Here is a 26,231-nt window from a genome sequence, read left to right on the forward strand (position 1 = left end):
ACAACCCACCCACAGGTTCTGGTATCTTTGAGTGACACAGGGGTGTAGTGGGGCGGGCATGTTTACAAAACAATGATGCGCATGCCCCCGTTGCAGACCACACTAGATAACATATGAATTCCAAGGATGGTAACGCAGACGAAAGGACCAGATGTTGCTGGATGCCCTCCAGCCAGGAAATGAAGAAGACTATATCTGATATCTGCAGCTTCTAATGCACATAATCACTGCTAGCAGAGGCATCTTTAACAAAACTGGACACCTTGTTATTATTTTCCTCTGATAAGCTTCCCTTGGTCTATCCTCCTCTCCTCTCGGCGTTGGCTAAACATGAACTTCTGGATAAGCTGTTCCTAATTTATGTCAAGGAACTACTTAGCAGGCATGGGTGCTTGAGAACAACCCATCTGCACCTGCTTCTTTAATTGTTCAGTAGTGTCTATGGCCACCTTTATCTGTTTGATACAACAGCCATCCTCAAGAACATTATTTCTGGCCCCATTTGTAATGCATCTGTTAATAGCCTATTGTTTCCTTTCCCTAAGGAGCAATCAGAACTGCCTAGTAGCTGTAACTCTTCAATACACATGTGTTACTACAATTTGAACATGTGTATCTATCATTGATCTTCCAAAGGCGAATACATTCATTCAAAATGAGTGAGCCCCTTTAGAACTGTTGGAAAGCCAAGTTTTTTTGGCAACAGCATGGCCCTACTGACTAGTAATTCATGTCAGTCTCCTGGACTCAGATCCTTCTGTTGTCTCGGCATGGTTGAGTAAGATCTATTTGGATAATACCAATCTTTTCACTCCATTTGCCCACAGACTGCTGTGCAGGTGGTGAGGACAATGAGGGCAGTGCTTGCATTCTTCATTAAACTGTTCATCACAGTCGGCATAAATGGATGATGACTGGTGATTATCAGACATCCTGGCACTAATTTAGATCCCCTGAGCCCAGTTCTAGCGATCTATGTCTAGAGTGGAAACTTCATTGTGTCTAAGTGAATGGCAACCCTCAGCTGCAAATTACCAGGATTATTATTTTTGTTCAAAAAGGAATTAAAGTTTCCACCAATGGAGACTTTAGGGGCTACATAAACGCCTTTCTGATGCAGCATGTGTCACCATAATTATAAGAGAACTTATAAACATAAGGCTGGGAATGAAGGGTAGGAGGGTAACATATTATCCTAAATGGCTTGTAGTACTGGATTTACTATTCTCCTGAAAAAGCCGTTTTTACTGCAAAACGCGTTGAGAGGTCTATTTTCTGAAACGCATTTTATGAAATACAAGATTATTCTCATCTAACATCTGGCTCATTTGCAGTGGACAACCTATGTCTTTGATTATTTTACCATCTTCAACTACATCACCCAAACCAACTTTGGGAACAATATCAATCTGTCCAATATTTTGCAATATGTTCGGTACTTTTATGTGAATATCAATTTCTTTATGACCTTTAACAAAACAAACATGTATATATTTCAATCTTTTTTGCGACAAGGTGATTTATATGAAGACCTTTGAAGAACAATATTTCCCAGTTACTTATTGTTTGTTTAGCATCAACAAATGCTTTAAAGCACCTCCATCAAAGTAAAGGGAAATTGGATAGAAGCAACAGAATACTGATTAAAGCTTTAATCAATAATTAATAAATAAAAAATATATACATACATATACATGTTTGTTTTGTTAAAGGTCATTGATATAACCACTACAGCAGAGGTCAGCAATCTTTTTTGGCCACTAGGCCATTTCAGGGGTGGGCTGGAGCACACTAGGCCGGACTCTCTCTCGAGTCCCACCCCGCTGAAGGGAAAGTTTCCCGCCTGAAGGGAAATCCCTCTCCTCTGCAATGCATACGAAGGAGAGGGAATGTTCCTTATTTACCCCGGCGACGGAAGTGTTAACCCCGGCCGGGGTAAATAGGGAAGGGAGCCCGGAAGTTTGTTACTGTTTGGCTTTGTTACAGATTGCTGGTCGGATCAGCCAGAGGGCATTAGGCCGGAACAATTTACGGGCTCGGCCTTATCTGGCCTAAAGGCCTGAGTTTGCTGACCCCTGCACTACAGTATCTCCTTCTGATGAAGCCCTTGTGGTGAAACGCGTCAAGGACGGTAGCATGGAAATTGTTATAACTAACAAATGATTTTTATGTACTCCAGTAAGGAAATATGAACATTGTTTTTTGTTTTGTACTGTTTTACCTGTTAGGTTATGTACCAATATTAATAAAAATATATAGAAATATTTTCTTTAAAACAAAAATAGCAGTTTTCTTTTTCTAAATCATTATATAAGCACCTTTTTGAACTTGTTACATGAGATAGGGATGTGGTGCTAATAACGAATTTGTTATCTCCCAAGTAAAACTCTTTACCCTATAATATTACTACATATAAATAGTTTTTTCTTATAAGAGCAATTGACATGCTCTTAAGATGTGTGCAATGAAAAGAAATAGAAGCCCACCCCTTGGCCCTCAAATGTCAAAATAAGGGTGTCCCAAAAACCACTTGTATCCTTACAACCCCCCTTCCGTTTTCAGCCTTTCCTTCATGTTAATAAGATTGCCTAAGGAAGTAAAATACTGTGTCCCAGCAAGTGTGGAGCCTAATAGAGTGTGAATGGTATTTAGCCTTGTGGTAAGGAGTTTGGGGTAAGAGTGAGGGGAGGTCTGGAATCTTCAGCACACATAACAAAGACTGGGGAGATTTGGAAGCTTTGTACAACATAGGATAATCTCACAGGAGATACTATCACACCAGGAACACTTGAGAGTTCCTATCCTACAAGGCTATAATTTTGTAATGAGTTAATAGCTGCGGTTGTCGCTTCTTATCTTAGTGTGCGTCTTCCCACATATTATTGGAGATTAGTTAAGACATCCATAATTGCATATTAACAATAGTATCCTTCTTTCCATCTGTAGAGAGATTTTCATCTCTGATATCCTGTAGTGTCAGATGTTTATCTGCCATGTACAGAAAGACTGAGTTTTTCCAATTTTACACTAAAGAGAGAAATCAATGGGTCTGATTTAATAATGCTCTCTAAGTCTGGAGAAGTTAGACTATGATTGGAGGACCTGAGTGATCCAGCAAACCTGCAATAAATCTGGTCCAGGATTGAATGCATTTGACAACTAATAGTAAATCATATTTGCCATTTTAGTTTACTGGATCACCCATGATAGTTTATCTTCTCCAGTCTTGTAGAGCTTCAATAAATCAGGTCTGTTCTTCAAGTGGATCTGCACTGAAAACAAGGTATTAGATTCAAAGTAGGAACCAAGACCTGGCTTTCCCCATAACAATGTTTACACTACACTATTGACGAAACACTTAGATGGGTGATCCTAATGGACAATAGTTAGCAGTAGTTACATTTACCTACACTTCCTATTCTTTAGCATTAAAAGAACAGTCTAGGTAAATATGACTAGTCTACTAGATATATCATGACCTGGATAAGTTAGAAAGTTCACAGGGTTACTGATTATTAATGTGGAGGAATAACTTATGGCTCAACCTTCCAACCCTTGGCTGTTGCATGGTCTTGAAGACTTTCAGTGTTTTCTAGAACAGGGATCCTCAACTCCAATCCTCAAGAGCCAAGATTGACACACATTTTTATTTTCTCTAATAGAATGTAGTAAATGAATTAATGAATGGTTTACAAAGACACAAAATCTGATCTGTAGGTGTCCTTTTGACAGCTGAAGTTGAGGACACTTCTCTGGAGCAACCTTTCTCAACCTTTGCACCTTTCAATAACTTTCAGGTATCAGGGACCCCCTGCTGATAATTTCATTATCTACAGCTCATCAGACAGTAAGATGAGATATAATTATAAATAAATAAGGAGTAGCATAGTGTAATTAACATATTTGACACCTCGGTAGCTCTATATGAAAATTTGGACTGTAAAAATCGTGTTTTCTTACATTGGTGGTCAGTGGAGAACTAACCTTTATACAACTGCAGACGTTCAATGTGGAACTCAACTTATTTTTTCATGTAAAGATGAATATTGTTCCTCTTTAGGTCTTTATTCTACCTGTGACCCCATTTAAAGATTTCCCTAAGCCCTGGGCATGCCATGAGATCCAGGACACTGCTGTGAGTATTTTCCATGTATTCCAATAGGGGTCTGTATATTCCTATGGAAAACCCACAGTAGGGTGATAAAGTCCGTGTGAGCTTCCACTTGGGGTGTGGTGACACCGGAATTATGTGGATTTTCCATCGGAATGTTCAGAGAATAAAAAATGCATTTCAGAAATAAAAGAAGGAAGTTGAGTCCTGATTGTCCTAGGTAAATGGGTGAAGATGAGATCTGCACCCTGAGGTCACTGATATGGTGGTAAAATAGATAGAACAATGAATTGTCAGTTTGCAGCCAAAAGTTAGTGATAAAGTTCCACTTAGACCTCTAGAATTCAGTTCATGACTGATTCACCTAAATACCTGTTTTTATTCACTTGAACTTGCTAGGAAAGTTTACTAACCCAGGAGAGTCAGTCACCTAGCACCCCCCTCCCTCCTTGTACAAAAGAGCCTTTCTCCCCTTCCGGGAGTGTCTAATTATTGTCTTGGCTGTCCCAGCTCCTCCCCTTTCACCTTCCTATATAACTTTTTATATAGCTTGGGTGTAAAGGGGAATATTATAACAGCAGCTCTGACACTGCTGATGCTGCCGACACCACATCTAAAATAACAGCAACTACCGGCAGTCTCAGGGCTTTACAGGTGAATAAAATGCATACACTTGGTAAATCTTTTGGGAACATTTTCACTAAAATAAATGGTCTGGTCACAGGCTCTATTTAATTAAAAAGAAAAATTGTGCTTGTAGTATATTTGCCCTTTAAATAATCATTTAAACCCCAATTACAGCTTGCCATAAAAAAATAAGTCCAGTGATTTTCACTGTGCAGCCTCACTAGCTTTTAATAGTTAAAATGAAATCTGCTGCTATGGATCAACATGGAGAGCCTCGAAAAATTACTATATATATAAATACCTATATATATAAATACATATATATATATATATATATATATATATATTTATACATATACACACACATACATATATTAATATATTAAGTATTTGACACTCTCCAAGTATATACAGTATATATAACAGATACACATATATATTTTGAGGCAATCTCAGGACTTGAGAAAGAACATAGCAAAATGTTGTCCATGCAATGAAATTTCCTCATTTATCTTCATTCTCATGGCAAGTCCTGAGATTGCCTTAACCATTGCAATTGCGCATACAGTATTGATTACAGTTAGCTCACCAATTACATGTGCAAGGACCATCACTTTTTTGTGTGTGTATATTATATATATTTATATTTAAATGTAGTATACAGTATGATTTGGAAATATGATCACAAATGTGTGAAAATGTCACAGCTATGCCTGTAAAACCAACAATGTTAACAATCTGCTGATTTTTTTTCTGAACACTTTTAGCACACCTGGCAAGACTGGATGGACAAAACTCTTTGACAAGGAAAAATAATTTTCTTTGGCCAATTCTTTGGCAAGGAAAGCAGCTCTCCTCTTAATAATATTAAACAGTATTTATATAGCGCCAACATATTATGCAGCACTGTACATAAATAAGGGGGTCCTATTTAATCTTTGTATTTACCTCTGGAGTTCCGCTTTAGGCCATTGACACCTATTACAATTTGGTTGTATAATTAGATTTTCCAACAGTTATATTAGCCGAGGCTCCATCACAAGATCCGTTCATTTTATATTAAGTCAAGCGGTTTTAGAAGGGCATTATAAAGCCGCCATATATATCTTTCAGCGCAGGATTCCATTAATAAGCATGCCATATCTAAACACATGTCTGGACTGAAAGATGATTTAATATTTATGATCCGGTGCAATATAAAGGTATCGCAAGCATCTGATGAAGAAAGAATGAATTCAGGCAGACAAGACCCCTTTAAACAGCTGTCTCCAAACCCCTCACAGCGGCTACCTCAGCTGCAGCTGTTTAGAAGTTGGAGCTGGATTTTCCGTGTGAAAAATGGGAGGAATTTAATCCAAATGGGGAAAGTCACAGCTGGTAGAGTCATTTATCCAATAGAAAACTGGCAAAAGAAAGGAGGAGAGGGGGATGGGGACGCGTTAGGGCTCATTAGGAGAAACTAATTGCCACCTTGTTATGGGACAGGAAAAAAAAAAAAAGAGCGAGGGAAATTCTTTCCAGGTTTTTTTTTATTCTTTTTTCATTTTAATGGTGGAAAAAGGAACGTGTTAGGAAGCTACAAGAAAAAATATAGGGTTAGAGGGGGGCTGCTGTCAGTAAGTGGGGTATAGAATTGGAATTGGGAAGCACAATTTTAGATAACTGAAATTAAAGGGATATAAAACTGAGCTCCAGACTGATATATAAAATTGTAAATTGTGAAAAAAAGCATCTTAGAATCTTTTAAATTAAAAATAAATGTTTTTAAATCTTCGAATGCTTGTTTAATTACTTTAATGTTTTGATATTAATGACTGCAGCACTCACTGGAAGACAAAGGGGTTGAAATAGATTGTAAGCTCTTCAGGGCAGGGTCCTTTCCGCCTGTCATTTGCAACCCCTATTTAATGTACAGCGCATTGCATGTTGGCGCTATATAAAACCTGTTTATCATTAATATTAATAATAATAATAATAATAATAATAATATTAAAATAAAGATTAATATTTATTACAATTACGCTTTGCTGCAAGGCCAACAGGAGGAGAGAGCAAAGAATTGACCTGAATACTATACTGCTTCTTCTTTATTGTCCAATCTGCAGACCAGTGGTGTGGTTTGATGGGCGACCCTGCTGGTGCAAGGGGGTATTTAGGAATAGGGGTGGTTTTGGAGGACCAAGCTACCTTGTTTGCTAGGAATGTCTTACTCTTGTTGGGTAAAAGAATATTGGCCAGGTTGGTTAACAGAATCAGTTAGTTAACAGCACAAAGTTTCCCTGAAATACTATTGCCAAGGGTGTTCCAAACATTTGTGAAGGCCTAGATTTGATTATTATTATTATTATTATTATTCTTAATAATAATAATAATAATAATAATAATAAAATTAATAATAAACAGTATTTATAAAGAGCCAACATATTACACAGCGCTGTACATTAAACAGGAGTTGCAAGTGACAGATACAGGAGAAGGAGAGGACCATGCCCAGATTTGGGCTCAAGATTTGTTACAGTTTCTGTGTTGTTTTCCTCCAGTTATCATTGATTTTCCTCATTTAGACCTGGTGGTCCTGTGCTACGACAATAATTCCTCACTTCACCCATAATCTTGCAACAACTGGAAATCTGTTCCTTGTGCTAGAATGTAATGTTTTATTTACATGCAATGTAGTGGTGGTTGCTGCTCTTTCATTATACAGTGATACCTCGGCTAACTAATGACCCTGTGAACACATTTTTCGGCTAACGAAGATTTTTTCTGCTATTTTTGGCCTCCACTAACGATAGCATTAGTGGATGTGTGATAACAAACTGTAGTCGTGTTGAGCTGAATTTCTGCTTCGTTTCGGCTAACGAGTGTGATTTCGGAACAAATTATCTTTGTTAGCCGAGGTATCACTATAAAATCTCAGTACCGAGGCCGGCAAAAAGAGTGGTTTCACAGGACCATTCTTCCAACCAGAGCCAGTGAGGAGAACAGCTTCATGTCCATGGAGTGCGATACCTAATACTCTGTATTATGATATCCCCATAGATTAAAATGAACATAAAATCCTTTATCACATGGCAGAGTTGATAATAATTTGGTAAATGCCCAGATCTAGGCTTTATGGATGATTTTATAATGACTCACAGAGTTTAGCTAGTATCTGGGGGAATTTGTCAAGGTTACGTGGCTTTATAATGGTTAAAATGTTTATACTAAAACATTATTTTCTGAACTGCAGGTCTTTTTAAACTTGCCAAAAATAAATTGATACAAACTTGAATCTGGGGGGGTGTGATGGTTTAGTATATATATTCTAAAAACAAGTTTATTTTGTGTTCTCATGGGGTTCTGCTTCAAACTATGTAATATCAGGGAAGATAACGCCATCAATGGTTGGAACACGCAAGCCAAAAAGGCTGGGAAAAAAACGTGATATAGACAATAGAACAACCCTATAGAAATCAACCTGTGTGCAAAAAAATACTAAGAATCTCATTAAACATGATAACTGTCCTTAATGATTACTAAAATTATTTGAGTATCCAGGAATTGAAAAAGCAAAAATACCTGTACTTTGGTGAAAAAAAAATCTAAATAGTTTTGATTTCTATTTATTAGCTCTTTCTTTAAATTTCCTCCATTTGCAGACGTATTACGTCTGGCTCTATTAAAGTCTCACCTGCTGGTAATAAACACAAAGCATAGCTTATTGAAGCTTAGAATGCTCCATAGCCCCAATGATGAGATTTACTGATTTTTATTGGGCTTGTGAAATACTTTTATGGTACAAAACCAAGAACAAATATGGTGCACCAAAATAAGGTTCATTTACTATTATATATTTTTCTGAAGCTTTTTCCTTTTCTGCAGCTGCAGGATCAAAATGCCAACATATGAACTGTCCCTTAAAGGGTCAAGTTTTGGTCAAAGGGTAATGTCTAAGAAAAACATTTCCCTAAGTAATTGAAATAGTACAGATGGACATAAAATACACAAAAAAGTGTCAACTGAAACTTTTCTCTGTGTTATTTATTTTTAAAGAATGGGCATCGTATCAAGGAAAGGTCAAATACTCCAGTATATGTCCACCTTTCATTTTTAGGCCATGACGTATTTTAGAATTAGAATGGATCTTGCCATGCAGATTTGTTCCAGTGTTCAGGTATATTTCCTTCCAACTAGAAACCTTCATTATATATATACTGTAAATATATATATAGTATGATAACTATACAAATATTTGTAAGCAGCGGAGACAACTGCCTTACCTTTGCAGGCTCGTCGGTCGGTGATGGGTCGGCTGACATCCCGGTAGAAGCCTTCTTTGCAGTAGTGGCAGTGCCGGCCGGCTGTATTGTGCCTGCAGTTTAGGCAAACTCCTCCGCTCTTTCTTCCTGACAGCTTATACAATTCCATGTTGAAGCGACAACGTCGGGCATGCAGGTTACAGGTGCAAGCTGAGAATACACAAATGTCACAGTGAGAAGGTGGCCAGTGGTTGCTTGTGTTAGCCACATGGGCAATATTTCAATGAACATGTGAGAATATGTGAGGTTTAGCCATTGGTATTCCCTGGGTGGAAATAGTTCTTCAGGTGGAAACAATGGTAAGAAACAGCTTCACCTTTCTGCTCCCCAATTATTCAGTTGACCAGGAAATTTTTTCAACATAATAAACCCAGTCACCTCTGATTGGGGGTTCTAGCTGTGATGATCCAACTATGAAACAATATTTTTTCTGATTGTGATTGTCAGGGTTGGATCTTATTCTGCATTTAGATTTTTATACCCCCATGTTGATTAAAACACACCTGGCTTGTCTTTGTAGGGCAAAAAATAGGTTCAATATAGACCCTACCACCATGAGATCATACTCATCTTTCCTTTCCCATCTTTTCCTTGCCACCTGTAGCCAAGAAGAGCTTGCACAGGTTAAGGAATCTCTCACTATTCCTATGTAACATTGCTGGGCCAATCACCAAACATCAATACTGTCCCATCTAACTAATAACTGTTTCCAATGGATGCCAAAAGACCTACATCAGAATGTCCATTCTGCACTTGTTCAGTAGTAGTATAAAGGCTAAAAAAAAAGGTTTCCGCCTCTACATTTTGTTAACAGATGGCAGCAGAATTATTCACATGTATTATAAGTTCTCTTCAATTACATCATTTGCAGTCAGCTTGAAAAAACTTCATAATTGCTAGCAACCTTGATGGTTTCATCAAACTTATTTACCAAATAAAGGCTTTACTATGAGAAAAAAGATAGTTATGCACACCACTCCATTGGTCCATTTGCTGAAACTGTCCTCTGCAGAGCTCCGGGAGCTAATCTTTGGGTTGGGTATTAGCAGCACCCCCCACTGACCACTATGGTTCCTCCAGCCAGCCCCTTGTCCCTGTACAACATAATGGTGGCACAAGGATCACTGGGAGGAACCACAATGACCAACAGGGTAGAAGTTATTCTTCGAAATTAGACATATGGAAAAAAATCTGTTGCTGGGAGCAATGTTTTAGCAAATAGACAGGTATATACTGTTCTTCTTTCCTTAAATTCTAATGACCCTTGACAGGGTCATAATATTGGAGAGAAGTGTAAAAAATATCTGGTGACTAAGTGGAAAAAAATAATATATTTTATGAAAGAAAACATTCTAAGGGATCTGTTTATGAATATTTTCATCCGAGTTTCATATAGTTTTCCCAATGGAATCCAATTGGAAAATTTGTGAAATTTTGCTCTGCGTTGCAAGAATCTTGGGTGGAAAACCTCCAAAGAGTTATTACTGTCTAAATTGCTGTAATTAATTAAAGTCATTCCCATCCACTCATGATGCTCACATTACCAAATTAGCACTGTGATACGGTTTTCTTTTTTGGATTAAAGCAGGGAAGGGCGCAGAAGATACCTTGACTCCATGGGCCTGATTTTCAAAGCTCTCCAAGACTGAAGTGGGAGACTATCATGGGGAAACCTGGTTGATCCAGCAAACCTGAACAGGATTTTATAATAAGAAAAAAAATTTTGCTATTAGTTGACTAATAGTTGACTATTAGTTGATTATGTTATTTAAGGTCAGATCCAGATCCAATCTGTGTTTGCTGGATCACCAAGGTTCATGATAGTCTATCTTCTCCAGTCTTGGAGAGCTTCAATAAATCAGGCTCCCATTTGTAGGTCCTGTGCTAGGTTTAGTAAAATACCCTTAAAAAGCCACACAAGAGCATGTGTTAACACTTTCATTGCTATATGTGCTAATTTAATTCTTCCTGACTGCAAAGGTTTCTCTGGGTATCTCCAAGGGATTGTATATTTATATATGCATAGGTATGTGGAGCTCCATCGCAGAACACGCGTGTGTGTCAGCTTGTATTTGGTGGACTCCACCTGTGTTTGTGTGTGCTTGTCTCTGTTGAAATGTCTTTCAGCATGTGTGGCTGCGAATGGTGTGACTTGTATATACAAAGGTCGTCTCTTTAATGTGTACACATGCTGATGGATTTTAACAAGCTGTATCTTCATCGGAGGTGTCCAAATATGCAGTATAAATACCAACTGATTTGTTCGCCTAACATTGTATATCAGATATGTCTATAACTTCATGAGCTGGATCAGACTGCCATATAAATGATTATTTTAGGTTTTTCTGTACAGGTTACACCATCTGTTAGGAGTATAGATTCACATGTCCAAACGTAAAATGTCAAGTTGGTGTTTATTTAAAAATATGATGAATCTACAATGCCAAGTATTACTTATATGTTGTACGGTTGGCATATTGAGCCCATTCACTTCCTTGGTTCACCAATAGAGCAATGAGTATCAGGCAGAAATTCAATATATGGCTAGAAGTATGTTGAGAACCATCAAATGATTAGGTTAGCAGCACAAAGCCAGTGCCATGTTTTGATATAAAAGAATATAAGTGATCTGTACAAGCTGTAAGTTCAACCCTACTTAATACTTTTGGTATAAACTGCTGGAGACACTTCAAATGTTTGCAAAAACCCTTCCTTAAAGATCATTATAGTCGTAATGGTGACTGTATGTGTGTGTGTGGGGGGGGGGGGGGGGGGGGAGCAACTCCCTATTTATATCTATGGTTTTAAAATGGGATGCCCAACAAACAGTAGGCATATCCACCATAGCCCAGTCCACTGCCCTCATGTACCACTGGAGCAATGAGCATCAAGTAGACATAAGCTACATGGTCAAAAAAATGTTAGCAATCAGACAAAATTATTGTTTGTGTGCACAAAGCCAGCTTCATAAAGATGGGGCTTGATATGCCATTTGGGTGTGTGAACAATTTAACAAATCTGATGAGAAGCTTCTATCTGTTGGAACACCCTCAGCATGGTGGTTGACCTTATACCCACCCCTAATGATAAGATGGGAAACATACCCTACGTGTGCATGGCACATTTTGGGACTGGCGACCGATTACCAATTGGCGACTGGTCAACACTGGCAGAGGATCTGTGTGTAATAGGCCTAATGTCTGGCATCTGGGGGTCTTGCCTTTGCCTAAATAAATAGCTTCTAATAAAGTGGCTTATGCAGTGTTCAGGTGGTATGAAAGAAAGAAGGATAGGAAGCCAAGTTACCTGCTATTGGGTAAAAAAAAACCAAAAACATAAAAACAGTAAAACAAAAGCCTCACATTGCACTTGTGTAGGTGCGTTCTGCATAGTTCTGAAGGACCATATACTTATTTATGTGGATATATTTTATGTACATGTGACCAAGCTGTACTCCAGATGCTGGGTGTTCTCACTACCCCACAGAGCCAGGTGCTCAGAAGGTCAGAATGTAAGAAATTAAGGGCGCTATGGAATGAAGGATGAGGGGGTGGGGGACACACATGTGAAAAAGAAAGGAGGCATAGGGGAGAAATAGCATTAAAATTAGACTCTTCTCTCTTACAGATTTCTTAGGAAGTTCTGTTTGATCAGAAATATAGCATAGTGGGTTTGTGCAATTTACATGCCAGAGCTGTTATATCTATCATGCCCCGTTAAACTAATTTTTAAATTCAGACCATTTTACAGCTGTTGGGGGCCTGATGGCTTCATAAGCCACATGTGCTTCATAAAAGCCAACAGTGAGGGCCCGCACCTCCCCCCCACCACCCACCCCAATTCTACAGACCATCTCCACTCTACTTTTTTTAGGCAGGGTATAATGAAAACAAGATTTCCTTGCCTGCTCGGCCGCCCACCCTTTCACTCTCCCTCCTTCCTGAAAACCCTCAGCTAAGGTGCGAGTTTTTCCAGACATGCTGTGAAATTCATTAATATGTCAGGAAAATAATATAGCATCCTGAGAGGGGAGCGATTTATTACGAAGGGTGCATTCTGTCCGCTTCTGAGGTCCAGTACACTGGAAGGCCAACAGGATGAACATTTGACAAGCGAGATCTAGAGAGTTATAATCACACAGAAATAGGCGGTTTAATAGGATTGGATCTGGGTGGTCCTCCCTTTCCCATAATACATAGAATTAAGTATGTTGGCATTTCTTGCAGCTTGTCAACTTGACTATACTGATTTACAAAGGCAAAAAGAGTTAGAAAGTATGAAGGGAAATATTTCTATGTACAATGAGCCAGGCTAACACTCAAATGTTAACTTAAAGAGACTCCGTCACTTCACTCGAATTGCGTTTCTAGTAACTCACACCCTGCCCCACATATATTAGCCTTCCATGTGGTTTCCTCTCTGCCCTGTTGTTTCTTTTGGGCCAACATAAAAATGTTGTGTATCTGGGATTGGGGGAGAATGTGATCATGCCCTATCATGTACTACTGGGGTTCAGAATGCTAATTATTAAGCCTAATATTCTCATTATCCCTGTGTAAATTCTGACCCCAACCAGAAGCAAGCCTTCCTGATGTGTATTAGTATCTGTCACCCCAATATTTGTAACATGTAATTATAAAGAAAGTAAAGAGAAAGCTGGGGTATTTGTATTGTAGTGAGTTTTTACAAAAACAACAATAAGTAACATAAACAATTGTTACAAGTGGTCTTTCCCAATATATCTTTGTGGGTTGACCAGACCAATTATCTAGACATATTGGATTCCTGGCTAAACATACAAAATGAGGGTCAAAGTTAAACATCTCCTGTCCCGATGTCGTGCCGCTTCTTCAAGCAATCCATTGAGACCAATAGCACTTGTTGACCGATAAAAGATTGCGTCTCATAAGGAACAGGTGTCCCCAATAAGGGAGAATATAGGATAGGATTATTCGTTATATAGAATAGGCTTAAAAAATAGGATAGGCTTATTCAGGAAGATATTGTAATCTGGAATCTGCTACTGGGACTTGCTAGTGTCAAAATGGCAGCAGGGGCTGACCCCAACCAAGGCCAAGTTGGCCATAACGCTGGGATATAGTATACTCAATGGTTTATTTAATGTAGCAACCCTGGAAATGCATAACTTGCTCTTCCATCCCAATTATGTGCCCAAAATCTAATTTATTTGCCATCAGGAGCTCAACTAAAGGTGGCCAATCAAATTTCCAAATACTCAAAGGTTGGTGCAGGTACCCATCACCAACCACCCTGCTAGTACAGTGGCTATAGAGGTAGTACTTTGACTTGAAAATGGACTTTTCTTTTTTCATTACTGCAATAAAGCAAAGTCGTATGTACTGTATCTGGTTACATTGTAGCAAATCAGAAAAACAAATAAGAATATATACTGTGATTTAATAAATACATAAAGTCATATAATAAAATTCAGCTTTGGATGGGAGATTCTCCACTGCTTGTGGAATTTATATAAATATATATATATAATATATATATATATATATATATATATATATATATATATATATATATTATATATTCTAGATCTTATATCCTATATCCTAGATCTTTGTCGCCCAGAGGGAACCTTCATAAAGGTTTTGGGTGAAAATCGTGTGTTCATAAGTTCTTCTTATATAATTTAGTAATTCATCCAGTGCTAATAACCAATGTTTTTTTATGGAGGGGTAAGTAGAGGGGCATCTCTGGCTTTTCCTCCTTTCTCTATAGAATGAAAAGTTTTCTTTCTCCCTGGAAATAATCACTAATGATTGTTTCCAGCGACAAGAACCAGGCATCTGTATGGGGATTATATCATAATACTATTGGCTTCCCGAGCCTGGCAGCAGAACAGATATCCTGATCCATCTAGCGAAACCCTTTGATTTAGCCATATAAAAGTCATAATTGTTTAAACTATATTAAACCAGCAAGATGGATGAGAAAATGACAAGCACTTAACATCTTCAGGGAGAATTAGCCATTTCCTTGTAAGCCATCATCAATCATGAAAGGTTACAGAGATATTTTTATAAAGGAAATTCCTATCGGCTAATATTCCATTTTCGCCTAAAACCTTGAAGAAACATTAAAAAGATAAATTGCTGCATGATCCACAGAGGTGTGACAGAAGCAATTAGGAAATGTCATATATATCTCTGGATGAGAAGTGACTTGAATTTAGAAGCCATGTATAAATGTTTGTGGATAGTTGTGGGCAGGAAGCCTTACATTTCTAGTATCTCCCTGGTCTCTACGTCCTTGACTAAGGACCTATAGTATAAATAAAGTCAATTTTTATATTGGATAGAATAATAAATGGTTAAAATCTATTTTTCTTTCATTTGAAATCTATATATTTCCTGTCCTGTAAACAACAGGGAGTGAATTAAATCCCTTTATAGATAGTTGTCCCTAAAACAAACATCACCATTGGAAGGTTTCCTCTCTTCTTACCGAACCCAAAGCAATTTTTTGTGGTTATGGATAAAATAGCTAAGGGTTAGATCCTCTATTAAGTTGTTATTGCTTTATGTATCCCTGCTGGGGAAATTCATCTCCTTTATTCGTCCTGGATATCCATTGTCAATTCTAAAGTCCAACATTTTAGGTTGCCATTGGTGCAATAGGGAAATTATTCAATGGGGACATCTCTGCCAATGATAACTCTTTGGAATGAAAATGTAATTCATGCACACACCTATTTGGAGTTATTTCCTCTGGGGAATGGCTCCTGCTCTTACACATGGCACAACGGCCCTGAATTTTAGCATGGTGCCAGGGAACTGGAAAATGGGAGAGATAAAGTAGTAAAAGGTGGTGATCACCACATCTCTTGGTGATCAGCCTGATCCCCATGTCACAGTTTGCTAGAAAGTAGGGAAAGTGGGGAATGTCATAGGCCACAATGGAGATCAGTGGTGTTTGTCACAAAATCCCTGATCCACACTTTGGCACTTTGTAAAAGTGGTGATGGCTACATAAGTCTGTGGCCAATGACAGCCAGGAAAAAAAGCTAAAAAAGTGGCAATCAGTTATTCCAATTCCAATTAGCTTCTAATTGCTAATCAAGGGTAATTACTGTACAGCGCATTTTTTATTGGCCACAAGGATCCCTAGTTTAATGATGGGCCAATAGGATTGTAAGAGGGTATGGTTTGGCAAAAAGTTCTAACACTACCCAAAAAAGTCAGAGCTCGACCAGAGCAAGATTTGGCACCTGTTTACTGACTGGGTCTCTTTATTAGCACTAAATGTATAGAATATATATGGATCTATCGATTGCCCTGTGGACAGTCTCTTTTATATCCTCTGTATGGTTACCCAGGGCGGGCTCGGCAGTAGCAGCAGGTTTCACATGCAGTAAGGCGACTGTTAAATCTCACATTTTATAGTGCATTACGAATCCCAGGGAGGTAATCAAAGAGGTGTTTTGTGGTTTGTTATACACATGCATGTAAATATTCTCCAGTTACTTTCATTGGTAAATTGGTTTTCTGTTAAACCTTAACTTCAGGCAGATATATAAAAACACCATGTAATGCAGTTATGTATTCATTAAAAAATCAATAAATGCAAATCTTATGTAGAATTCACTCACATGCCAGATATTGATATCATACCTCTGCATGAAGCAGCACTGGGGCTAAACGAGGGAGGGGCGAAATTTAAGCAAATAGGGAATTTAGTGCTTGCTTTGCGAGGTACAATCAGCCCATAGTGTGATTATGGTTGTGGAAGATCAGTTTTACCAGAACAATATTTCTCCATTTCAAGAAAAATTGTTACCATTTTATGAACATTAAACTATTTGTACATTTGGAGCAAGCGTATAATGAGTAGTAGAACAAGGCCTCACTGGCCTCAGTAACTGCCAGCACTTTGGAGAAATTCAGTCTCCAATGTCTCACCAAAAGCATTGAAGCAATGTAATTCTCTCAGCGTTTCAGCTCACCCTGCTGCCAACTTCCATTATGGACTTAGAAATCTTTTAGTAATGCGGTCAGCTTGCTGCAAACTGTTTCTGTCCTGTGTCCAGGAGGAGCAAACCACACAGCAGGTCAACATAGCTGCATGCATTGCCCTTGTATTTGTGGTTCTTACTCCAGAGGCTAAAAGCAACATGTTGCAGCCAGGAGCCACACACAAGTCAAACACAACCACGTGCACAATATGGTTAATAATTGTCCACATTCATTTGAATGGAAGCTGTTGGGCATTGTGGCTGTTCGGCAAACCGTTGCAGTTTACCGCAGTCTGAAATTAGCCTGAGCAGCACAACTTACTCTGCTCCTCCTTCCCACTAGTAACTCAGTAGCTCTGCTAATCCTTTTCATTCCCACTAGTAACCCAATAGCTCATATTCCTCTTATCTCCCTCCAGAAATTGTAGCTCTTTCTGTAGTGACCTCAGCCCTTCTCAGTAGCTCAGCTCCCCCTGATCCCTCTCCCAACAAAACCCAAGTAGCTCAGCTCCCTCTCCCAACAGCAACTCGGCAACCTTCCAGCCTTCTGATATCTAATACAAACATAAAGCAAAGCATGAAGGACTTTAGGGCTTTACCAATGAATTGTTCCATAATGCCTGCAGTTACAGATATTATTGGGACTTGTTTTAAGATCTTTCACTCTTGGTTGAGAAATGTAAACACTTATGTCCATTTCTGTTCACAGTTTCAGTGTAATTGAAAAAGACTGATGTAGTGCCGACACAAAGAGTGCCAACAGCATCATAGCGAGCCATTAGAGCATATCATGGATAGCTTGGCCTTGTGGTTCTAACTGGAGAGCCATAGTAAAGCAGACAGCTAATACCTGGTGCTGAAGAACACACACAAGGAGTTCTTGCATTCTCTGGGACAGCTGGAATGTTGTTCTAACAACCGCTGTGGTTTTGGGACAGGGCTAATTAAAGCAATTATCAGAAACCCTGTCGTGATGTTATGCTAACCTTGTTCAGGGTCCCCGTAGCTTTTAAGAGACTGTTCAAGGACATTGTAATGGCAGGCATTAATCCAGAGCTATAACCCTTTTCTTGACCTTGATATTGGACCTGTATAGGGATTTACCATCCATTCCGCAGATCATCTCTCCAAGTAAGACCTGCAGAACATCATTCTATCCGTCCTTTTCCCTTAATGTAAACAGCTCTCTCTTTTCCGTAATAAAGTTGACGTTAGTCACTAATCTTACTCAGTGAACCCAAATGAGATCTGGTTTCTGCAAGGGATGTGATGATTCACATATAAAGAGAACAAAATTAACGCACACACACAATTTAAAGCTTGCTTGGGCAAATTACCAAATCTTTTCCAAACCCACAAAAGAAAACAACTTTTTAGAGGAAATGTCCATCAGAAATATGGGTGCTGTAAGTGCTGACCTTCTAAAAATCCTTGGTTCCTGGCCTCCAAGTGTATCTTAAGTCTTTTTTGTATACTTTTTGAGTAGGTAATTGTTAAAAATACGGTCAGTTTATTTATTTATTTTTTTTTGCTGCTGTACCTTATTGGGGAGATTTACCTTCATGAAGTCACAGAAAGTGAGACAAACTTTCTCTAAAACAGTGCTTCTTAACGAGGGTTCCTCCAGACGTTTTTAGGGGTTTCATGAGCAATGAGCAATTTGTGCCTCTCAAGTCAGTTTAAAATGACACCAATGATCTTTTTGGCTAGTTATAAGGGTGACATTTTTCACACTGACCAGCAATTTAAATGGCCACTAAACTAATATACAGTGAGCTGAGGATATTGAAATTATAGGAGGGGTTCCCTAAAGACCTCAAAGTTTTTTCAAGGATTCCTCCATGCTCAAAAGTTCGAGAAAGGTTGTTCTAAAGTTAGAGAAATTCTCTCACCAGAAAAGGTATTCCCATGGGATTACCATTAAGGTACTTGGATTCCCATTAGGGTAATTGGATTCCCATTAAGGATTTTTTGGATTTTCCAATTTTGGAACTGGCAGGCATTATCACCACCCTATCACAAACAAGGAAAAAATCTTAAAGCAGTTGGCATGGTAAACCTTGGCAAGGGGCCCATTGTTAAGTCACAAAATGGGCAGCATTGCCTGGTGGTTGTCAGGGGTAGTTCATGTCATGATAACCACCATCCATCCTTCCCTCCTTGTACCTTTCCTACTCAATGCCTACTTTAAGTGCCAATTAAGTGGTTGACTAGTACTATCAGTTCAAGTTCAGTGGGTTGAACTCAAACTGGTTTGATGAACTTTAAAGAACATTGCTGGGAGCAAACCAAGTACGGGCATGTACGACAAAAATTTTTGGCTGAAATACAGGTATAGATATATTTTGACTTTGGATACACTTCCAGTACTTCTTGAGAACCATCCAAACACAAGGATGCAGCCAGTGAAGCCCAAACTTTCAAACACAAGGATGCAGTCAGTAAAGCCCAAACTTTCAAACACAAGGATGCAGTCAGTGAAGCCCAAACTTTCAATTAGCATATTGTTTTTGGGTCAATGACTCAGGAAGCAATGAACAAAAGAATGGCATGATAACAAGACATATAGCATTTCAGAAATACGGAACAACAGTGAAAGCCACCATGTCTCCAACATCAACGGCTTCCTAGAATGGAGCCGGTACTGAGGATGAACGTCACCCATGGAAAGTATACCAGATGGATCAGGCATAGGTTTTCTAGAACGGAGCTTGAACTAAAGCTAAGCTTCATCCATGACGGGTGAAATAGATGGAGCAGATATTCAATGGATTTTTTTTTATTAGCTGTGTCATGAATAGGTCCAGTCTTGAGAACCACATTAGGCAAGATCTTCCTGACACATTACCTAACCTAACTACTTTCCATTTTTAAGTTTTCCTCCCCATCTTAAAGGTCCATTAACACTTATGTAACGCATAGTTTACTGCCCATTACTGCAACACATGATGCACAGTACAGTGCACTGCTGTGCCACTCAGGCATGCCCTAAGTACATTTAGAATAACACTGTAACATTAATCCAGATGTAGCAGACTTGTCAAAATAAATACTACTGTATCACACCCGTACATTGCTGTATATCTAACTGCTCATTTTTTAGAGACAGATTGCCATAAAAAATGTTTACCTAATCATTAGCATTTCTTAGAAAGTTTGGTAGGTTAATATACCATCTTTTTTACAGCCATAAAGGTCTAAATTCAAACATTTCCTGTTCTATGGCATGCCATGGTCCACATAGTCATGGTCCACTGTTGCCACAATCAAGAAACTCAAATCCACGCAGTTAGCACTGCTAATTGTAGGGGCCTATGGTTTGTCTACCATGCGGTTGGCAGATCCCATGCACAGAGCAAGCTGCTCCACAGGTAAACCACCTGTGCACATGGCTGTGCCCATGATATGAATTTTCAAACAGCAACTAGATAGATAAAATTGGCTTCTGGGAAATGTGCCGAGATCGGCCACAGCCACGTGCAGCCGTTGGTTGCTAACCATTTCCATTCACTTAATAAAAGAGGCTTAGACTGCAGTTGAACCCACGGTAGAAGGCTGCAGGTCTGAAAAGGCCTTAAGTGGGTGCAAAGCAAAGCACCAACATCCAATAAATCAAAACAATGAATTTATTTGTATTTTAACGAATTGCAATTGTCTATAAATCACAACAATTTAGCAAACTGAATGTCTTTTTTATGGTTTATAACTTTACTTTAATTGTTAAATTGAATTTAGTTCTTTACAATACCTTGCAGAATATCTGGTCAATGGCCCTTTCTTGTCCCAATATCTTTTATTGTGAAAGACAATTACATGGGTCATCACACCAATTATCTGATGTGTCAAGCAATGGTAAAATTACTAGGAATGCAAAACTTCCATTTAATTGGCTATACTTAGTGCTTCATTAGCAGACATCTGAATCTTTCAGGGCTTGCCAAATACCAGAGTTCTGGCACTTCCTTAATTAACAGATAATTAACTAATTAACTTTACACTCCTTCCTGCAAAGCAAAATGTTGGTATTTTTTTCCTGGAAATGTGTCTATATGTCTGAGCCCTCCTCAAGTATATGACTCAGAAGCTTTGGTGGTACAGGTGTAGAATTTCCTGAAATTGGCACAATATCACTGAATTTTTTTTCCCGCCCACCGGTGGATGCTGTAAGATGCCTCCCACACAGATGGTTCTTGGGGAGAGCCAGTGCGCAAGAGGACCTCCCGCTAAGACTAGAGAGGATTCCTTTAATTGGTGCTAATTAGAGCATCTGTTCTCCAAAGCGGATGAGGTGTCGTTGTTGAAAAGTCACAGGGAGGGTGGGGGTGCTGCTTCCAGGAGGAGAAGAATAGTTTTGTTGAAGGTGGAAAGAATGAAAACAAAGCAATAGAAAGAGATTGTGCTAAAAGATGTCTTTAAGGTGGCAATACAAAGAAAAGGGACAAATGGCAGAGAAATGTTTTACAGAATTCAATATTTAAGTCTATTTCAGGGCAAAAAAAACCCAAAACATTTTCTATGTTTTATCCCGTTTAAACATTGCAAGTACATAAAATACCCGTTGATTGGCTACTGATCCAGTGTATACGTAACAATTAAAAATCCCAACCAGTGTTGTCAGCCCCGACTAGCGCTCTACAAAACCTCGCCTGTCTCTCTTTGTCTCGCATTGCATACGTTGATTTCTTTCCCAGCAAAGCAAAGCTGCTACCTTGACTCCCAGGAACTTTCCCACACTCTATGGATAGAGAAAGGGCTCTTGGGAGACGTAGTTCTGGGGATGTGCCCATGTCAATAGTAACTGTTTTCACAGCAGCTGCTCCTGCAAAAATTTCACAAGCCTTGTGATGATCTCATGGAGTCATAAAATAGGCAGAAAGGGGGTAAAAGAAGTACAAAATGCTGTCACGTGACAGGGAGAGGGTTAGGGGCTCTTTTGGGTAATCTCAAGACATACAAATCTATTGTATTCAAACCCAGGCACCTAAAGCATATCAAGTGTTGCCTATATTGATGTAACATTAATTGTTTTAAATGATACCTGGTGATTGGTAAAATGTACTCAGACAAGTTTAAGGTGACGACATTTGCTCAGTTCAGCTGCAACAACATATCATCCTTTCCTGTGCTCTTTCCGGATTTGGACTACAAACAGCCATCCTAACAAACAGTACTGCAATAAAACTATGACGCTCATTAACTGCTAGAGTATACACACATCCAAATTAAGTTCATAAAAGTGTCTACATGTTGTGTACAGGGCAGGAGAGAAAACAAGAACAAGTTAGTAGAAAACTAAAAAAAGTGTAATAGTTTAACTTACAGTGCTCTAAATGTTCTTGTTTAGGAGTTCAACTTTTGGGGCTTGTTTAGATGGATGGTCGTGTTGTGTGGTGACCATTTACCAGGTTCCTACCTATTAAATGCTAGGTGCCAATTAGCTTTTATAGAGGTTTTCTGGGCTTTATCAAGGGTTTTATTAAAATGATATAGAAAGTAAAAACTCATCATTTGTTCATATTTCCAAAATGCCTAAAAAAATCTATCAGGCAGAAAGAGAGATTTTCATTGAGGCTTATAGAAGATATTGAGCAGGTGATCAACCATAAAATAATTAATGTATGTCTCAGAGTTTACCAAGAACGCAAAGCGAACATGATATTTTCCTAATCAGCCTTTCTTGACCCCTTTAACATGGGGGAACCATTTAAATAACTTTCAGGTCTTCAGGGAACCCCTCCTATAATTACTATATCCACAGCTCACAGAACATTAGTGTGGTGGTCAGTAGAAAGAATGCCTCTTACATTGCTGTTCATTGGGAAGAATGTCATCCTTAAAGATAGCCAAAAGTTTTTTGGGGTCAGTTATTCCTTAACCCCTAGTTCTGGAGGAACTCTGGTTGAGGATCACTGCTCTGAATACTCTAAAAGAAGACTTTTTACCTGCTGTCATTCATTTTAATGATAAAGAGAGATTTGTAGTTATTGATCCTTTTTTGAGCAGTGAACCACTAGTAAACCTAGGATTTCCAACACTCATCAATATTCCATATAGATGATATCACTTTCCATATCATTGCTGATTTTGTACTGCCTAATAAATAAGTTGGGTAAAAAGCTAACTCACCACATTGACAAATATTGATCAAAGTTTCCACACAATACCAAAATAACTGAATGTCTCCGGATATATTCCATACACTTACCCATGCACTCATTGGCTTCACGGGCATTGGCCCTTTGCCACGGCCGGTCATAGTGAAAGGCCTTGCAGCGATCACATTCTGGTCCTTCTGTATTGTGCTTACAGTCACACACCAGTTTTCCTTCCTTGTCTTTGCCACAACGAGAAGCATGTCCGTTGCATTTACACCTGCCGCCCACTTGAAACTCTCCGACTGAGTAGAAATAGCCCGGGCCATCCTCTGATACATCAGTGTCCTTGTTCCCCTGGAGATGGGGACGACTAAAGACCACACGGATGTCCGTGGCAGTTACCCAGTCTTGTAGCACGGGACTGTTATCAAAGTCTTGGGCAGAAGGTCTTCCATCCAAAGTGCTAAAGGCTATAAGGCCACCAGTTAGGGGGTAAAGGTCGGTGTGCCCATCTGTGCACAATGCCTCTTGCTCATTTTGTTTGGTAACACTGGCACGGCTTGGTTTCCCATACAGCCGGCGGCATTGGGAAGAATAAAACTGGTAAGGAACCCAAGTTTTTCCATAATCCATTGATTTATATATGGCCACCGACTCTGGCCGAGGCGAGCAGAATTGCAGGCTGACATAAGTCACCTCGAACTTCTTCCCTAAGGATAAAGTAAGGCTGACGTTCTGCGGAGAATGGCGAGGAAAGCTTTCTGACCTCCAGCAAGTCATGTTACCGGCAGTATTGAGGTCGGTGAGATATGACGGTGGATGGGCACGCTTGGGTTCAGTGGCATCACACTGCCGTGTAGCTGGTCGCCCACAAGTGCTGGAGGCTTGAACCTCTTTTCCAAAGGCTGCATTTACAAACTCCGGCACACAGCGACGAGGTAAGCCATGTTCATCATAGCAAGGGTCAGGAATCGGATGCTGTTGTTGTCCAGAAAAAGCCGAAGATGCAGAACTTAGCAGCCCAGGAAAAACCGTAATGAGAAAAAGAAGAAACATCTTCAGAAGAACAAAAGCAGACCTGCAGTATAAGAAGAAAAACTTCATTAGATTCTTTTCATTTGTAAAACCAATTGATGATGACAATGTTTGATATGTGATTTACAAAAAATGTTTATTGACATAGAAATAACGTAATCATTGCTGTAACAAAAACAAAAACTTACTTGGCTTCACCGAGGATTCTTATCCTCCTATGATGGTTATTTGTTACAAACTGTCAGACTCATCAGATTGTTTACTTTGCATACCCTGAGAAGTGGAGATAATTTACTAAACCGGAGGAGTTCATCAAACGCCCCAGCCTCAGCCAAAATGTTTTTGTTTGTTTTAGATCAGGAAGGGGCAAGAAACTCTATTGGGTTTCTTCTGCTGCTTGTGTCTTTGTTGTGGATAAATACATTTTGGTTTGTTTTTAAAGCAGCCCTCCCCTTAAAATCAAAGGTCTGCTTGCACTCCCCCTTACCAAATCATCTACTGTTAATAGGGGTAAAAGTCACCTAAAAAGAAACAGACCTATACTTACCTTTATTTTTCTTATCTTTGAATGTGCCATCTTCATCCTTCCAATAAAATTCCGCAGAACTTCTTCTTGCCAGATTCCGGCTGCACTCTATGCACCAGGAATCTTCCAGGAAGGATGGTAATGTCATTCTCATGTAGGCACCAGGGACAGAATATGGGAACTAAGTAATCATATTTTAGCTTTTTCCTTTATTTTAAAGTAACTTACAAACAATGTGTACCCATACAATAAATAAAGCTCTACCACCTCTGAAAAAAAAACATTCAACGATAAACTACTCATAATATGGTCTTTTGATTGCCCAGCCAAGCAGAAAAGAGAACAATCTAGGGAAGTATGGAGTTTCAGTGGTGCAAATATTGATTAAAACATCAAAAAAAACTTTTTTGTAATGTATTCATAAAAAATATTTTTTAACATATAACTAATATTGTAATAAACAGAATTATGTCTTCATAAAAGATATTTTATGATGAAACCCTCGCAGGATGAAACCCTCTTCTTCAGGGGAAGGAGAACTATCACAATTCAATTTAGCAACAAAAACCCTTACAAAGGTAAACTTTCTCAGGGACACCTGGACTGCCTTAGAGGAGAATTGTTCTCATTTTTCAGAGATGTGAACCTGGACAACTCACCTGCAGCGAGTTTTTGGTTATTGTCATAGAAATGGTTATTGGGTATTGGTTAAAACTAGGCGACACCTATGGAAAACTTTTTAACATCCAACTAGATGGAAGTGTAGATCTGGAGCAGAGAGAGGAGGCAACTGCTTTTCAGGATAGGTTCACCTACCATTCTAGGAAAGGGTAATAGAAGACGGGCAGCACGGTGGCTCAGTGGTTAGCACTCTGGCCTTTGCAGGTCCCAGGTTTGAATCTCGGCCAGGAAAATATCTGCATGGAGTTTGCAGGTTCCTCCGGGTTCTCCGGTTTCCTCCCACATTCCAAAAACATGCAGTTAGGTTAATTGGCTTCCCCCTATGACTGAGGTAGGGACATTAGATTGTGAGCCCTTTGAGCTAGTGACATGACTATGGATTTTGTACAGCGCTGGGTAATATGTCGGCACTAAATAATAATATATGCTTCCATCATCAAGACTGATGTAGAGCTCAGAGGACTATGGGCTTTGTACAGTGCTGCGTAATATGTCGGCACCATATAACTACTGAAAAATAATACTAATAATTCCATCATCAAGACTGATGTACAGCTCGGAGGATGTAACTAAATCACACAAGGGGACATAAGCATTTGGCACTCTTAGAATAAAATGACGGAGGGTTTAGCACTATAATAGAGCAAAGTTTTAAGACACAGGCTGATGGAGACATTACCGTCATCAGATCAGTCTGACAATTAACAGTTTCAGCAAAAATATCATTATCTAATGGTTTTCTTTAAATCTTGTGTGAAGCAATATTTTTTTTAAGCTCTTTCTAATAAAACATGAACTATTTGCATTGAAACTCACATGGGACGCAGCTTGCCTGCTGAAAGCCTCCACATTTCACTCAGCATTCATTTTT

General features: G+C 39.0%; 1 protein-coding gene across 1 annotated transcript in view; it reads right to left on the reverse strand.

Annotated features, from left to right (window-relative positions):
* Positions 1 to 26,231, reverse strand: part of NTN3 (netrin 3) — a 68,870-nt gene that overhangs the window by 19,860 nt on the left and 22,779 nt on the right. Inside the window, exons 2-3 of the mRNA XM_072417646.1 lie at positions 23,229 to 24,196; positions 9,001 to 9,189 (exon numbers count right to left, since the gene is read on the reverse strand). Coding sequence (XP_072273747.1) covers positions 9,001 to 9,189; positions 23,229 to 24,174 — 1,135 coding nt within the window. The 5' untranslated portion in view covers positions 24,175 to 24,196. The remainder of the gene's footprint in view (positions 1 to 9,000; positions 9,190 to 23,228; positions 24,197 to 26,231) is intronic.

The sequence above is a fragment of the Pyxicephalus adspersus genome, chromosome 7, assembly GCF_032062135.1.
Source record: "Pyxicephalus adspersus chromosome 7, UCB_Pads_2.0, whole genome shotgun sequence".
NCBI lineage: Eukaryota > Metazoa > Chordata > Amphibia > Anura > Pyxicephalidae > Pyxicephalus > Pyxicephalus adspersus.